Raw genomic sequence first — 14,918 nt, 5'->3', positions numbered from 1 at the left:
TCTTCCAAAGACCTGTTCTCATTCAAATCTTCAATACAGAACAGCAATGAAACATCTGCTGGAAAGATTCTGTTAGACATAATCAGAATTTACTTTTTCATCCAAGTCTTACAATTCCACATGGTAGAGGTCAGCATTTACTCTGCCTCAAATTTACTGTGTACAAGCTGAAATATTTACAGAGACACGAAAGACATCATGCTTGGAGTAGAAGAGCCAAAGCTGCCGAGTCCTGGATACACACACGCCATGTGTATGCGTGTATTTGTCCTACAAGAATGCTGAAAACTGTACTGAAATCCAAATCTTCTTCTACAGAAACACATTTGTTTACATAATACAAATATTTGCATTTTCCTCTACAAGGCAATGCAGTTTTGGACTGTTTAATCTCAGAAAATAGTAACTGTAAGCATGTTAGTTCATTATTAAACTCTTTTTGCAACAGAAGTTGCTCAAATGATGCATATTGACTGTCGCCCTGATTTTTTAAGATTTTCTAAGCCTTCTGATGTTTACATTCTTGTAACAAACTTTCTCACACGCTTTCTGTAAATAACTTATTGTTTTGCATTCTTTTATGGAGGAGGAGAAATTTGATGGATTGTTGGCTTGTCCAGTGTCATTGGAGAGGTGGCACTTTCACCCTCCAATCCACTGTCACTTTTGGAAAACTGTAAATGTTGGAGTCAGAACATAAACTTCCCTTTTCTTCACCTTGAGAGCAGCAGTGTGTCCGCTCGTGTTGTTTCGTGTCCTATAGCGACATCTGACTATTCTGTAGGTCAAAAAATCTGAAATATCTCGAGTTTTTCTACCTCTTCCCAAACTCTAATAACTCTCTAGAACCTTGCACAATTCAAACAATTCAAACATTGTTCATTCACCCTCAGTGAACAGAGTTGAAAATCTGGAGGTCTTTTGGGTATGGCATCATCAGTGCTGTGCAAACCTATATTAAAATACATGTATAAAAATACTCCTTAAAATAGTAAAACATATTGCAGGAAGAAGCCTCTTGGCCTCAGGAATCACTGAACACCTCTCAGCTGCACCCAAAGGGCCTTGCTCCAGTGCAGAGGGCTCTTACCTTTACTGCTGACAGGTCTAGTAGATCCAGATCACAAACACTGCAGCCAGTTTCCCGCGTCCAAGCATTGGGAATATAGTTTCCCAAATAATTCAGGTGAATCTGACACATAAATGAACAATTTAAATTTATGAAAGATGCATGCAAAGCATGATCTGTACATTTCAAACAATTCAGGTTTACTCATTTATTCACTAGTAGCTAAAGGCAATTGACAGGAAATAAACATTAAAAATAGCAGGTAAAAACTTTATCTTATTCTTTTTGAAGAAAACATATGTACCATGAAGTCTGCAAAAATGAATATTTCATAACAATGACACGCGCTTGAGGTGAAAAATGAAAGTATTACACATCAGAATGTAAAAATTATTTGGTACAAGAAGTGTATCTAACCAGTGCAATTTACTAATCTGCAGATTGGAGAGATGAAGTACAAAGCAGGAGTATCTCATGAATAAAATATTTTTAACTATTGGGAGTGAATTCTGGGAATTTTTTATGCTAGTTTATTAACTAACTAGAGAAAACTTTTTACATAATATATTATTGTGCTTTTGATTCCATCCTGGATTTAAAACAGAAGAATTTAACCACACTGACAAAGTGATGCCTAGCAAAAGTTTCCTCTTTGTTTTTAAAACATCATACAGGCAGAGGTGAAATCTTTTTTGTTTAATGTAGCGTAACTCTTGGGTTAATGTAAGAAGTTCCTATGCTGTTAGCCCAACTGTAAAACACAGAACCTTTTCTTTTATTTGCAACATGTCAGCAAAGCCAGTGATGACAGAATTTGAGGATTTAGTTGAGGTAAAAATGGAAGGAATTGGTGATACATTTCACCCCTACTGAGTAGTTATAAGGCAAACAGATAAAGGCATCATTATAATCACTGATTCCAAAATCAAAATACAAGTATAAAAATAAAGAAGCAGCAGTCCCTGGGATATTAGTGAGTTTCAAACTTTACTTCATTCTCCTGAAAGGCATTTTTTCTGAAAATAAGGAGCTACAGTAAGAACATTTATTCAGAAGAAATTAGAAAGTAGTCATGCCCCATCCTTCAGCCAACAGACACTACTGTAAATGATCCATCTGTACATTTTGCACAGAACAAAGAGATGCAGCTGCCACATTACCAAAACACAGCCATTTCTCTGAGAAACTGTGCGGGGACATCTGAACCAGTGAATCCTTACACAGGAACAGAATCTGTCAAAACAGCTCTTTCACAGGGCAGACAGGGCTGTAGCATGTGCCCAAAGCTGACAAGCCATGGGCACAGTGACAGCAGTGATCAGTGACACTGAAGGCAATGGCAAAAGCCACGCCTGTACCTAGACAGATGTACTTACACAGAGACTGCTTCTTTTGCCTAAATGCAATGTATTTTTTATATATGTGTATACACACACCTGGGTTTAGGGTAGGAGCAGATGTGTTACTGTTTTGTATCCCAGCCCATCACTCTTGGCTAGATTATCCTGCCCCCTATTATTCTGATTTAATAACCAGATGGACATTCTTCACTGGCTTCAAGAACAGCTCTGTGTTCCTGAAAAAATTAACAAAAGCTTACTTGCTTCTAATATTCCATGCTATGATGAATTTGGGAACAAAATTAGTTGTTTCAACAGCAATATCAAGTCACAGTGACAGCAGAATAATATGAATTCAAAGGGGGCTTTTATCCTCTTAATTCCTAGCAACATTAAATGTAAACCTGCACTGGTAGTGTGCTATGACTGTTTCATACTCTTCTACCATTTTATTTTTTGCCTTCATGGATGCTTTTGCTTTACATGAAAATAAAACCAAACTGTCACTCACTTTAGTTGGACCATTTCCATGAATGGTGACTGGTAGGGTGTCATACACTGAATTCCTTGCTCTTACTTTTCCTTCTTCAAATTTCAAAAGGACTTCATCTGAAAATCAACAAAGCAGTACAGTAAGTTCATTAAAAAGTTAAAATTTCAGAGTTTTTAAGTCCTTGATGATACAATATACCTTGCTGTTGCTATCATTGTCAGTATTATTAATTTGGAAGCTTTTGTTCATTTTTCTAACTAGGTCTTGAATTCTAAGCTCCTTATGATAAGAAAGGTGATATCAAATTTCATCGTTTCTCATCAGTAGCTTCAGTATTGATATTTATAGAGAAATCAGTTATTTCAGATATGATCTGACTACAAAAAAAGTTGTTCCAAAATTAAAGGTCAGCTGTAAGAAAGAAAGTTTGCACAGATACATTTTTCCATTTAAATTCATGACAGTTAAATAAAGGGAATTCTACATTATTTGAGTTCATTATGTACAGCCGTTTACTTGAGAACATCTAAAATGCAATTTTAATTACTAATCTTACTCCTGTAATTAAGTTTTGGAAAGGCAAATAGAAAAATTATCCTTAACTCCATATTTACTGCCAACTTCATCTATTTAAAACTATTTTTCCCATTTTAAATCAAATATTTTACAATGAGAGCACTCAATTAATAATCAACCCAAAAGACCTGTAACTAATCTGATGATCAGCTTTACCCATCCAAACACTTCCTTAAAATAAGCACATGTTTAAAGAACTACACTCATGGTTAAGCAGAAAAAGAAGTGTTAATAACAGTTAATGAAACACACAATGTGCCAATCATACACTTACCAACAGCTCCATTTAGGGTCTGGAAAATTGCACATTTGTGGTCCAAAGTGATGTTAATGCGCTCCTGAAATCAAAGCACCAAAGCTGTTGAGGCGTTCTAAAAGCCAATGTTTTTACAGCCACACTGCAATTATACCACAGTGGCAGCAAGGAATCAGGGAAAATGTGTTCCTCAAATTGCTATATTTGTCTGTATTCCCAAGTTGTGCAATTCTATAGCAATCAGTTTTGCATATGCAGAAACTTTAAACTTGGAGGATAAAGGTCATAACTCTCCACAGGAAGTGTAATTTAGCAGTATAAGCCAAAGAAAATTTGTGTCTTAACAAAAAAAAAAAAAAATTAACAAGTCTTGGCCAAGAAACAAAACATGCTGCGTTTCAGAGTCACAAAAATATAAAAGTCAAATTTAAGTATCATTTTCAGGATAGAAAACACTGGTGGTTTTAAAGCATGTTCCTAATGTTGTATTACTAATCCTAGCTTACTTTAAATACCATGTTTTACCATTTTTAAAATGCTGATTCAAGTATGTAACATTTCAAACATGCTTAAAAACAGATGATGTCCTTTTTTTTGGTCTTCCAAGATCTTCTTACACATTCTATAGCACTGGGCACATTATTACTACACAGACAATCAGTAGTGATGTACAGTAAGCACCATGGAGCTGTTCTGAATCATGGTGCAGCAGTGCTCTGCACAGATGCACAGTTTTAGTCTAGAAGACAATCCATTTAGACAACCAATTATGTTACTTCTGACTTGGATGCAGAATCAGCTTTATATCTCTACACCCTGTCTCTTCAATTGCATACCTGGCATCTGACTGAACTTGCATGTAAGCAACTCAGTCATTACAGGCTGGAGGGAATTTCCCATGAGGAGCAGCTGAGGTTTGTCTCGTTTAGAGGAGCTGCTCCCTGCAGCTTCCTGAGGAGGGCAAGGGGACAGGGAGGAGCTGAGCTGGTGGGGATGGTTCAGAGCTGCACCAGGGAAGGTTCAGCCTGGACATCAGAAAGCATTTCTTTATGAACAGGGTGGTCAAAGCCTGGATCAGTTCCTAGAGAGGCTGCCAATACCTCCAGCCTGTCAAGTGCTTAAAAAGCATTTGGGCAACAAGCTTAGCAATACACTTTAGCTTTTGGTCAGGCCCATATTGGTCAGCCAGTCAGACTAGATGATCACTGTAGGTCCCTTCCAACAGAAATATTCTGAATATTCTGTTTCTGAATCTGTGTCCAAACAGGCCAGATTTTCCATTAAGTTATGCCAGAAACAACATGTATATATTTCAAAAACTTTGCATCTGCCTTAAGCACACAAATTACTAAAATCCTTCTCAAAATTCTTCCATATCAGCTTCTAAAATCTTTTTGCATCAATATATTGCCAGCTTCCCTTATCCCTCTTTTTGCAGCATCAGGGACACACCTCTAACACTCATCATGCTTCAACACTCAACTCAGCAGAGAGTTTTGTTAAGTGAGGACGCAGAGAGGTCTTCACCCAAAATTTACAATGCAGCTTTATTGGACATATTTGCACAGAAAGCTGAAGGCAGTATCTGAAATGGCAGCAAGCCAAAGTATAAGACACTGGATCAGCAAGTAGTTCAGTGACACCCTGGCAAAATGCCATGTTCTCTGGCCATCAAACTGCCAAGTACAGGGGACCCTCATTGAGATAAATGTGTCTGATCATATACCTCAGAGCTGTTATTTCTAACAATGAAGCACAACCTGCCTGGGGCTGAAGACAGCCTGAAATAATATATCAAGTCATGACCCTTTGGGAGCCTGTTCATCATTCCAGCAGTAGGAACCTCAGGAGAACAAACAACTGTCAACATGGCACTCCAGTATAGACAGCATTCCTTGTCTTTTCATCTCCTGGTGTTTTATGAGGAGCAGCATGTTATTTCAAGCAGAAAGAAAAGAGAAAGCAAGTTACTACCTACCCTTGCCAATGGGTCAACATAGATTTTGGTGTAAAACAGCTGGTCATCATCATTATCCTGCAGATTCCATTGCTGCACAATATGATTTATGGATGGAGCATAACCAATAAATCCTGCAACATCATACACATAGGTTATTTCCATAAAAAACACTACCTTGCCAATGCTGTCCAACAAACAGGGACTTCATTCTGAGTGCTGCCAGTAAATAAAAAGTATGAAATTTATGAAACTTGGCTCAAAATCCAATCTTCTTCCTGAGGTATGTAACAGGTCTGTTTCAAAAAGTTAATAATTATTGGCTATTTTTATACTAATGGTATTTTAAGGAAAAAAATAAATCAGATCTGCCCAGAATGGTTCTGAGAATGCCAAAGCATGATATCAGACTATCACTTGCCCAAGAAGCCCACCTGAAGAAGGAAAAAGCTACCTTTTCATCAATCAGTTCTTACTGGCAGAGATGCCTGAATCTAATACTGCCAGAAATACAATGAGAAGTCAACTCAAAACCAAAATACACCAAAATAAAAAAAGATAGGTCAGATAGGTGAGGGAAAGAAACAGGGACATTCCCAGATCTGCACACTGAAGAAGGGTGTCTCAGAAATGACACACTCAATAGCTTCTGCACAGCACAGTGTTTGTATCAGTGTGTGTATTAATCAAGTGCAAAATTATTAGCAAAGATGGCATTTAAAGGATTTCAGAATTCATCTGTCATTGAGATTACAGGGAGTAGCTCCCACTCCTTGTAGAAGGAGCTGTGTAAGCCATGCTGCCAGGCCAGGCAGAGCTGCCAGCACATCCACCCTGTGTGCAGAGATCTCCAGAGTTTGGGAATTCTGTGACCAGGCTATAAACAGCACGTGCTGCTCTGCTGGGCGTGTGCTCTGCATTGTTCCTGCAGCAGTGCAAACACAGCATTACACTGCCATGCACAGCTGCTGGCTAGACCCTGACCATATTTATCTGCTTTTTACAAGTTATTGCCAAACACACACTGTGCAAATGTGAATGAAAACTATGCCTGAGCAGAGAAGAGGAGCTATTCAGGTGGGGAGGAAGATAACAGCATATCCAGTCATCAGCTTTGTACTTGGCTAATTCCGGAACAGCTCCACATGCAACAAGCGCACAGAACAGATAACAGAGATGGGTCATGCTCAAGCTCAAGTGTTTGAGGATCCCACTTGCCTCCTGAGTTCAGGAATCGTTTCCCACTCCGGACAACAGGATATTTGTCTGCCAGCCTTTTATCTGGCCAAATCAGTCCATCTGCTGCAAACACCACTTTGTGATTAGTTTCCTGAAATTTCTTTAGCAGCTCTTCAGGGCCCCCGGCAAAGATAACATCATAGCTTAAAAGGAAAGAAAATACATCCTTTAGGTTGGTTTCATTTTAATACTTCTGTGTTCAAAACAAAACTATTCAAATTTAAAAATCAAACATTTCATTCTGAAAAATGACTTAATTAAATCATATTTAACCACCACATAAAAATTCTATACCCTTCTAGGGAGAAACTTCAGTCAGTACTACGTAGCCAAAGTAGTTTCTTCTCCTGCTTTTTAGTCTTCCACATTTTGGACATTCTTTTTTCTTCACAGTTTGTTTATCTGAAACTCATTTTCCTATTTCAGGTATTTTGCTTATGTTTTTAAGAACAACAATTTAAAATATCAAGCTTTAACAGATGAAAAGTAGGACTGAAAGATTACTTAGATGACTTTCACTGGGAAAATCTAGATCATCTTGTTCCTAAACACAACAGCACTGACTCTTAGATCTCGATGAAGTCTAGGTGCCCATAAAAAGTGTATTGCATCCTGACAAGGCACAGATTTCTCCTTCAACCTCTTTAACGTGCTGAAGACTTAAAAGGCTCAAAGTATCACAATACCTATTTATGAAAAACTTTACCTGCCTTTGAGTCACAATTCCTACTGAGGATAAAGGCCTAAAGGTGGGGGGCTCATCTTTGGCTGTTAGACACAGCCAAAGGTCAACAGTGTGCCAAACCAGAATGAATCCTGCCTGGGTTTGGCCAAGGTCCTATAAGAATGGAGCATCCCAAGCCTGGTGGTTCCTTGTGGCTGAGCCAAATCTAAATCAATGCCTGGTGGGCACAGGGGGTTGGGAACACCACCAAGCAAACAAACCAATCACTCCACCATGGGCAGGGATCCACACACTAGACCAGCCTGCTCAAAGCCCCACCCAATCTGGCCTGGAACTCGGAATTTGCCAGGGATTGGGCATCCACAGCTGCTCTGGGTGACCTGTGCCAACACCTCCCACTTCAAGGTTCACTTTACACAGCATGAAGAATGACACAGTGAAATTGGAATCACATCACAGTCTCTGGCTGAAGCAGCAAAATATTTTAATGGCAGCATCTCAGCCTTGCAGTTTCCTCATCTGAACACAGGAATATTCTTGTTCTACACATGTGCCTTAAAAATTGAAAATCACTAGCCCTGATAACAGGCAAAGTAACAGGAGAGCTATGAAAAACCAAGGTCTAACTTTGACCAAGACTTTTCTTGCAAAGCCTTTTAGCTGGGCTAACTAGGACAGCAGCACCCCCACCTGCAGTACACAGAACATTTTGCTTTGCAATGGATTACCCAGCAAAAGTGCCAACAGATCAACCATTACTGACTTATGATATTCCTTTATTACAGTTCTGAAATTATTCAAGATGTCATTTCTTCAAAGAGGATTTCATGAAATTGGCCAAAGAGAACTGAACAACAGCTGGCTTACAAATGTAAAAAATATTTTCACCACAAAGCAAAGTATAAACCCTGGAGAGGAACTGTGTTATGTAGTCTATATAAGTAAGTGGTTTTCTGAAAACTCTGTTATGTTTTTCTGCAACTTTGGCAGAAGAAGACATGAAAGAAATTGTACATTTTGGACCTTCCCCAGTTTCACAAAAATGCCTGTTTCTGCCCAAATTTACAGGAATACATTTCACTCCCTTTTCCATTCAATTTCTGCAGCCTGTCTCAATGCCAGACCGAGCCTGTAGAACACACGAGAAACAGGAAACGCATTGAAGACAGACAAAAAGAGATCTGTCTGAGCCTTTAACTTAACAGCTCATGGCAGGCTGTGCTTCTCCTCTGTGAGCAGGGCAGTGCTGCTGCTGCTAGGGCTTACAGCTGCAGGAAGGAACCCAACACCCTGGAACATTGCTTCCAAGGACTGTCATTCTGTGAAAGAAAGCCAAAGTTGAGCAACAGGCTGGGCCAGGCACAGGCTCTGCTTGTGAAAGGGATATGCTACTTAATAGAGCACAGTTTATAATCCTAAACCCAGATCTGAGCTGCTAAACTGCAATGGATATCATGCAGCTCTGTTAATCCAGCAGGAACCTACACTTGCCAATAATGTCCATGGCTCTCTTGTCAAGAGGTGACTTAATGTCACCACACCTCTTCCTGGGCAGGACCTCCACCTTGCTGACAGTACCTTCATCAGCTGCTTCATGAGGCTCCCACTCTTCTCTGCATGGAAAGGAAAACTACTTAACACCTATAAATGCATCATTTGCTTTGTCTACCTGCTCTGTCAGGTAATATTTGGCCTATTCAGACCCCATCTCCTGCTGTAAGGGGGGATTCACTTCAGGTCTACACCACTAAAGCCATCACAAAACAGGCCCCAAGACTACCCTTGACAGTTTTTACTGTTATTAGGGATGACACAATGACTTACTTTAAAAAACACTTCAAAATTTGACAGGGAAAAACAGTGTGGAGATATCCAGGAAAAAGCAGGCTTCCCTGGCAAGCAGAAACAGCTCAGAGACTCTTTTATTTATTCTTCATAAATCCTTCAAATTAAGTAGAAAGTAAGAAGAAAAAAAGAAAAAGAAAGAAAAAAAACCCCAGAAAGTTTCCACAACCTAATCCCATTTCCTGAAGCTCCCAGATGGCAGATGCTTGGGACTGGAATCCACCCCTCCCTCCCTCTCTTTTGCAGCAGCAAAGCATCCTGGCTATGCACCCTGCACTCCCAGCCACACAAGGAAACAGCAGCAGACACTCAGGTGCTCTAGGACTGACCATGCAAGTTTTGCATCCACAACTTCAACAATCAGAACTTGCTACTAATGGAGTTGCAGGGTGAGAGCTCAAAATACAAGACAGTGCCTACTAGTGACTAGCAATGTCACAAAACAGACACAAAACTATTTTGTCACTTAGACTGTGTCCCCACCAAGACCACACCTTAACCATTTTGAGATACATAGAAAATATAATTATCCCTTAGTTTCTGATGAATGTGAAAAAAAATACAACAAAACAAACAATAAACTGAGAGGCTTCAGAATTCTCCCATGACACAAAGAGATGTCTGTGAGAGTTCTGGATGAACAGTCACAGCACCAACCAATTTATCCAGTCTACATTGGCCATTAGCCAGTTCAATCTGAAATGGTCCAAAACAAACCAGAAGCCGGCTCAAGCAAAAACAAGCCTAATTTAAATAGTGTTCCATCTGCAGGCATTTTGCTATCTACACATAGGCACAAGCTGTCCACAGAAGAAGCTCAAACTATTTCCAGAATTCTGAGCCATATAAAAAACTGCTGAAAAAAAAAACCAAACCAAGAAACTAAGTTTGTTAAGTAAACAGCTCCCTAGAAATTACTTTCCTAGTTACAGTAAGCAAACCAGACACTTCCTTTCCCCACCCCCAAGATTAATATTCCAAATGCTTCACAATGAATATAATAAAAAAACACTTGAAGAAGAAAGGAAGTTCATCACATTTGTCTTTTCCAAACTTACTGCCACATTGATCAGTGTTTAAATTGCAAACCAGGATTTCTGGAAATGCAAAAGCTCATTAGAATTAAAATATAATGCTAGAATCAGTGAACTGTTTTTTTCTCTCCTGTCTGGAATCAGTTCCACCAGCTCTAAACAAATATGTACTTGGGATTTTGGACTCCAGGAACTTAGGAGGCCTTAAATCCTGTGATTTTTCATGGGAAGAAAGATTATGGTTTTTGCACTTCGACACACACGGTCCTCTGTACTCTCTCATCTGTGCCAGCAGACAGCCTGCCCCTCCAGAGAGCAAATTATGGTGGAGAAAAATTTGACCTAGACCTCTGTACCAATGTGATAATGAATTTGCATATTTTACCACACAGGAAGAAAATAGTGATGAATTAGGATAATAAATTCAGAAACAAAGAAATTCAATGTAAGTAGAAAACATTTGGGAAATGCTTGTTTTATCCGAGCTTTAGCACAGAACAAAATCTTTGAAATTAACCCTTAAAAGTTTCAGTTCTTGTATGATTAGTCGGACAACACTATGAACAAACACATAATGTATTTACTTTTAGAAAGATTCGTTTTTCATTTAGCAAATGCAAAACTGAACAAGTCAATAAAAAAGAAATTCAAAAACTGGATGTGTATCTTCAAACTAGGTAACTTCTACAGACCTAAGCATGCATAAAAAATATTCAGCATAATAAGCATCCCTTATAATGCTTATTTATAAATTAGTGACAATTATTTAGATTTTTTGATTTCTAGTTATTTCTTTTACTCATCACAAGAGGTAAAATTGGAACAGAAAATTAAGTAAAGTGTTCGAATTTACTACCAGTTTAATGGATACTCCAACTTTCCCAAAGTGTTAACTTACACAAAACAAATTAACTTTCCATAAATTGCCAGTGTCCAGCCACTTTGCCTTGTGCTGATGTCTGCTGTGCAAAACCTGCCAAGCTCCTGCCTTGAAAAAGTGCCCCTAAGTTTCTTCAACTGTCAAATTTTAGATAAATAAAGCAGGTTAAAAGCTGACAGAGAATTCTGGAGCAGACATTCCAGCATGGTAACAGCAGCATGGGTGAACTCCCCCATGACTCTTTCCAAGCTCACACTCAGCTGCCCCTCCCCAAGGCTGCCTGTCACCACTGGAGCCTCCTGTCCCTGATTCCAGACCTGGTCCCACACCTTCCTTCAGTGATTATTTCAGAGCTGTGACCCTGCTCTGGTTAACATCAGTGTGGAAGAGCCTGGTGTCTGCTGCCAGCTGGATTCTGAGCTACTCTGGCCATGCTGCTGTCACAGGAGGAAAATAAGAGGAAGAGAAAAAGCAGAGGGAAGCAACAGAGAAAGTGTGCTTTGAGCACATTTGAGCTCTACGGTTTCAGTGACAGGAGAAGCCTATCTGGCCTGCAGGGAGGATGTTCAAGCATAGCTGTGCTGTGAGCTATAATCTGGCACCTGCAGCAGCACTGTCTCTCCATGCTTCCATCACACAGAGAGTACAGGCACCAGGCTACATCTGACACCAAACTCTTGTTTCAGCTCTCTATCACACAGACATTCTCCTGTTAAATGCTTTCCTCAGGGAGCCATTTTCCAGCTTCCTCCTTATCACTGTTACTTCATGGAACAAGATTATGCCTCTGGTCCCTACTGGACACTTTATTTCTGGAGCTGCTTTTGCTCCCCTCCCATCCACACTCCCAGCCTGCAGCCACATCCTGCTCTCACTGCAGCTGAACAGGGAGAGGACAAATGCTTGCCTAAAAGCCTGTCAGCTCCCAGCAACATTTTTTTACCCCCTGGAGGCAGCAGAACTATGAACAACTCTTACATCTGTAAATTTGTTAAAAAGTAACAATTGCTCCAAAAGCAATCCACTATTTTTATGAATGAAGAAAGATGCCAACTCTCTCAAATAAAACAGTGAAGAACAAAAGCATCGTGAAACTTTCAGCATGTCACAGGAGCTACTTTTGCATGTCTACCCAGAGTAAAACACAAAGACAAGAAGCCAGGTTTGCTCACCATTCCACAAACAGTACAACCAGGTCCTCTTGATCAGCGTAGCTTTCAATGCCCTCTTTCAGCAGCCGAACTTTCTGCCCTCCGCCAATAGAGTTGGGCAGCTCACCACCTTTCCATTCTTCACCTTTGCCAAGAACCTGCAATAAGGAGGGGGAAAAAAGCACTTATTGCTAGTACCCAAACCCATGAGGCGTTTTTAAAGCAGACCCTTATTGAAAACAGATGCTAAAGCAGAAGCAACACATTAAAGCCAGAACTTCCAGCATCGTAGGTTTTCCATGTCTGAAGCAACATTCAGCACAATGACATCACTGCAAAAACATGAGAGAGACATTTCTTAACCAAATAAGAATCAAGCAATTGCCTGCTACTGCCATTTATTCAAATGTGTCTCCTTCAGGAAAAATAATAGAAAAAAAAAGAAGCTAAGCATTGTTTCAAAACCAGTATTAGAAAAACATTCTGAATGAGACCTTTAAAATTCCATAACATCCCTTTAGGAACAGGAGGCACAAAAGACCTAGGTGGATCAGGGTATGACTAATTCAAATTGCAAGTTTTTTGTACAAAAAGGAAAGGATAGGTTTCCCAGTACACAGCTCACTGCTAAAACTGAGTTAAACATAAAACTCCTCCCCAGCCAAGCAGTACAGCAGATTACATGTCAAAAAAAGGTAAAAAAAAAAAGCTCTTAATGTGGTTTGAAGATAAAGTTTTTGGAACATATAAAGCCTGGAAGAAATACATTGCATGATGCTTTGGAAAAATCTGCAAAGCTAGAAGATGTATCCAGAGCTCAGGCTGCTCAGGTGCTCTACTACAGCTTTATCATATTAAGGAAGGTTCTCTCAGTCCTCTAAATTCAGTGGTAGAAGTCAAAGACGCAAATAATTTCCTATTTATAGTGCAGGCACTGTGGTAAGTAAGAAGAAAAATTTCATAACAGCATCTGAATTCCTGGATTTTCTCTTGGCAGAACCAATTTTGGGGAAAGTTTAGGAGGTTAGTGCCCCCCCTTTTTCCCAAGGTCATGCAGAGGCCAGCCTAAGTACGTGACATACAGAGGCATGGAGCAAGGCAGAAAAGGCTGGAAAGAATGATAGAGACACATTGTCCTCTCAGAAATTACAGGCTCCTGGGAAACACAGAGAAATTTTCAGCTGTGAGCCTCCCTCCTTCCTTGCAGCAGTGCTCCAGTCTTGCTTAAGGAAAGAGATCCAAAGCCCTTGAGTGCGGTGCAGCTCCCAGAAGTGTTCATACAAACAAAATCAGCCACGCTGAAAAACAAGGCTCTGTGATAAAATGTGCCAGAACCTGTGGGCAAGGAGGATGCTGACCATGATAGCTACAAACCCCCGAAGCAGCTCCTAAGGCAGCGGAAGCCTCTCCCTCCCATGGTGGTTCAGAGGGGCATCAGCAGGTAAGCAACAGGGAGAGCAGCAAGTGCCCTTCCTGCCCCACAGCTCTGCTGCTGCTCCCCTCTGTCCCAGCACACAATGAAGCTAAGGCAAGGTCAGCTACCATTTACTGGTTCTGTTTCACAGCATGGACAGCACAAACATTTGGTACAAAACACACAATACCTTTATTGTGTAGTTGAAATGCTTTGCAGTTCGCATGAACCGGTGAAAGCCATCGGTTTCTTTAGTTGCTACAGTAAAGACCAGAAGTTTATCTGAGGAAGAAAAGGAAAGAACATGGATTAGTATGATTTCAGGGCACAGTTTGTGACATAAAATGCAATGAACAGCAGCACTTGCTCAGGGGGCTCTATGACTTTCTGCACCTCATTCAAAGAGAGGAGGCAAATACGCTGCCGCAGTACAGGTGTGAGACATTACCAAACAACAAGTGCTATGGGCAAGGTGCTGTATTTAAAGTTATCCTCTGGAAGACAAAGCAAATAAGTCTATCTACTCTGTAAACAACTAGTTCAAGACACAAAAACAAAGCTAGTGGGACTACTGGACAGGAAGAAATCTTCAAAACAAAAATAACTTACTACTTTTCAGTCTGACCTAATCCTGTTACCTCTTACCACACAACTGCGTGGTGGTAAGAGAACTTCACCCAACCCCAGGAGGTCCCCTGAAAGCCAACAGTGCATACTCTTCATGAAAATTAGTCAAAAAAACCCAACCAATGAAACCAAACCCCCAACAAACAGCATTTAGTGCTTTTAAGTCCTTGGGCAGAGACAAAAGAGCAAGGAGTTTGCTTGGTTGGTTTTTTATTCAGAGCATAGGTACATTACAGCACTGCTAATTTTGCCCTCCTATTGCACACAGGCAAGTGACCAATTTCCTCCTCACTTTCCAGAGCTTTTAACACAGTTCAAGTGGGGTCATGAATTTCCACTAAATACCTTCCCA

The 14,918-nt window shown here is 40.1% G+C and overlaps 1 protein-coding gene across 2 annotated transcripts in view; it reads right to left on the bottom strand.

Annotated features, from left to right (window-relative positions):
• The window catches only part of PLOD2 (procollagen-lysine,2-oxoglutarate 5-dioxygenase 2), a 48,529-nt gene that overhangs the window by 19,461 nt on the left and 14,150 nt on the right, over positions 1-14,918 (bottom strand). For both annotated transcript variants that reach the window (XM_030954135.1, XM_030954137.1), the window contains exons 2-8: positions 14,130-14,221; positions 12,547-12,683; positions 6,910-7,073; positions 5,713-5,825; positions 3,753-3,816; positions 2,921-3,018; positions 1,091-1,192 (exon numbers count right to left, since the gene is read on the bottom strand). In XM_030954135.1, the coding sequence (XP_030809995.1) occupies positions 1,091-1,192; positions 2,921-3,018; positions 3,753-3,816; positions 5,713-5,825; positions 6,910-7,073; positions 12,547-12,683; positions 14,130-14,221 (770 nt within the window). The remainder of the gene's footprint in view (positions 1-1,090; positions 1,193-2,920; positions 3,019-3,752; positions 3,817-5,712; positions 5,826-6,909; positions 7,074-12,546; positions 12,684-14,129; positions 14,222-14,918) is intronic.

This window comes from Camarhynchus parvulus, chromosome 9 (assembly GCF_901933205.1).
Source record: "Camarhynchus parvulus chromosome 9, STF_HiC, whole genome shotgun sequence".
NCBI lineage: Eukaryota > Metazoa > Chordata > Aves > Passeriformes > Thraupidae > Camarhynchus > Camarhynchus parvulus.
Note: the sequence above shows the minus strand (reverse complement) of the source record. Positions and strands in the feature narration are given on the sequence as shown.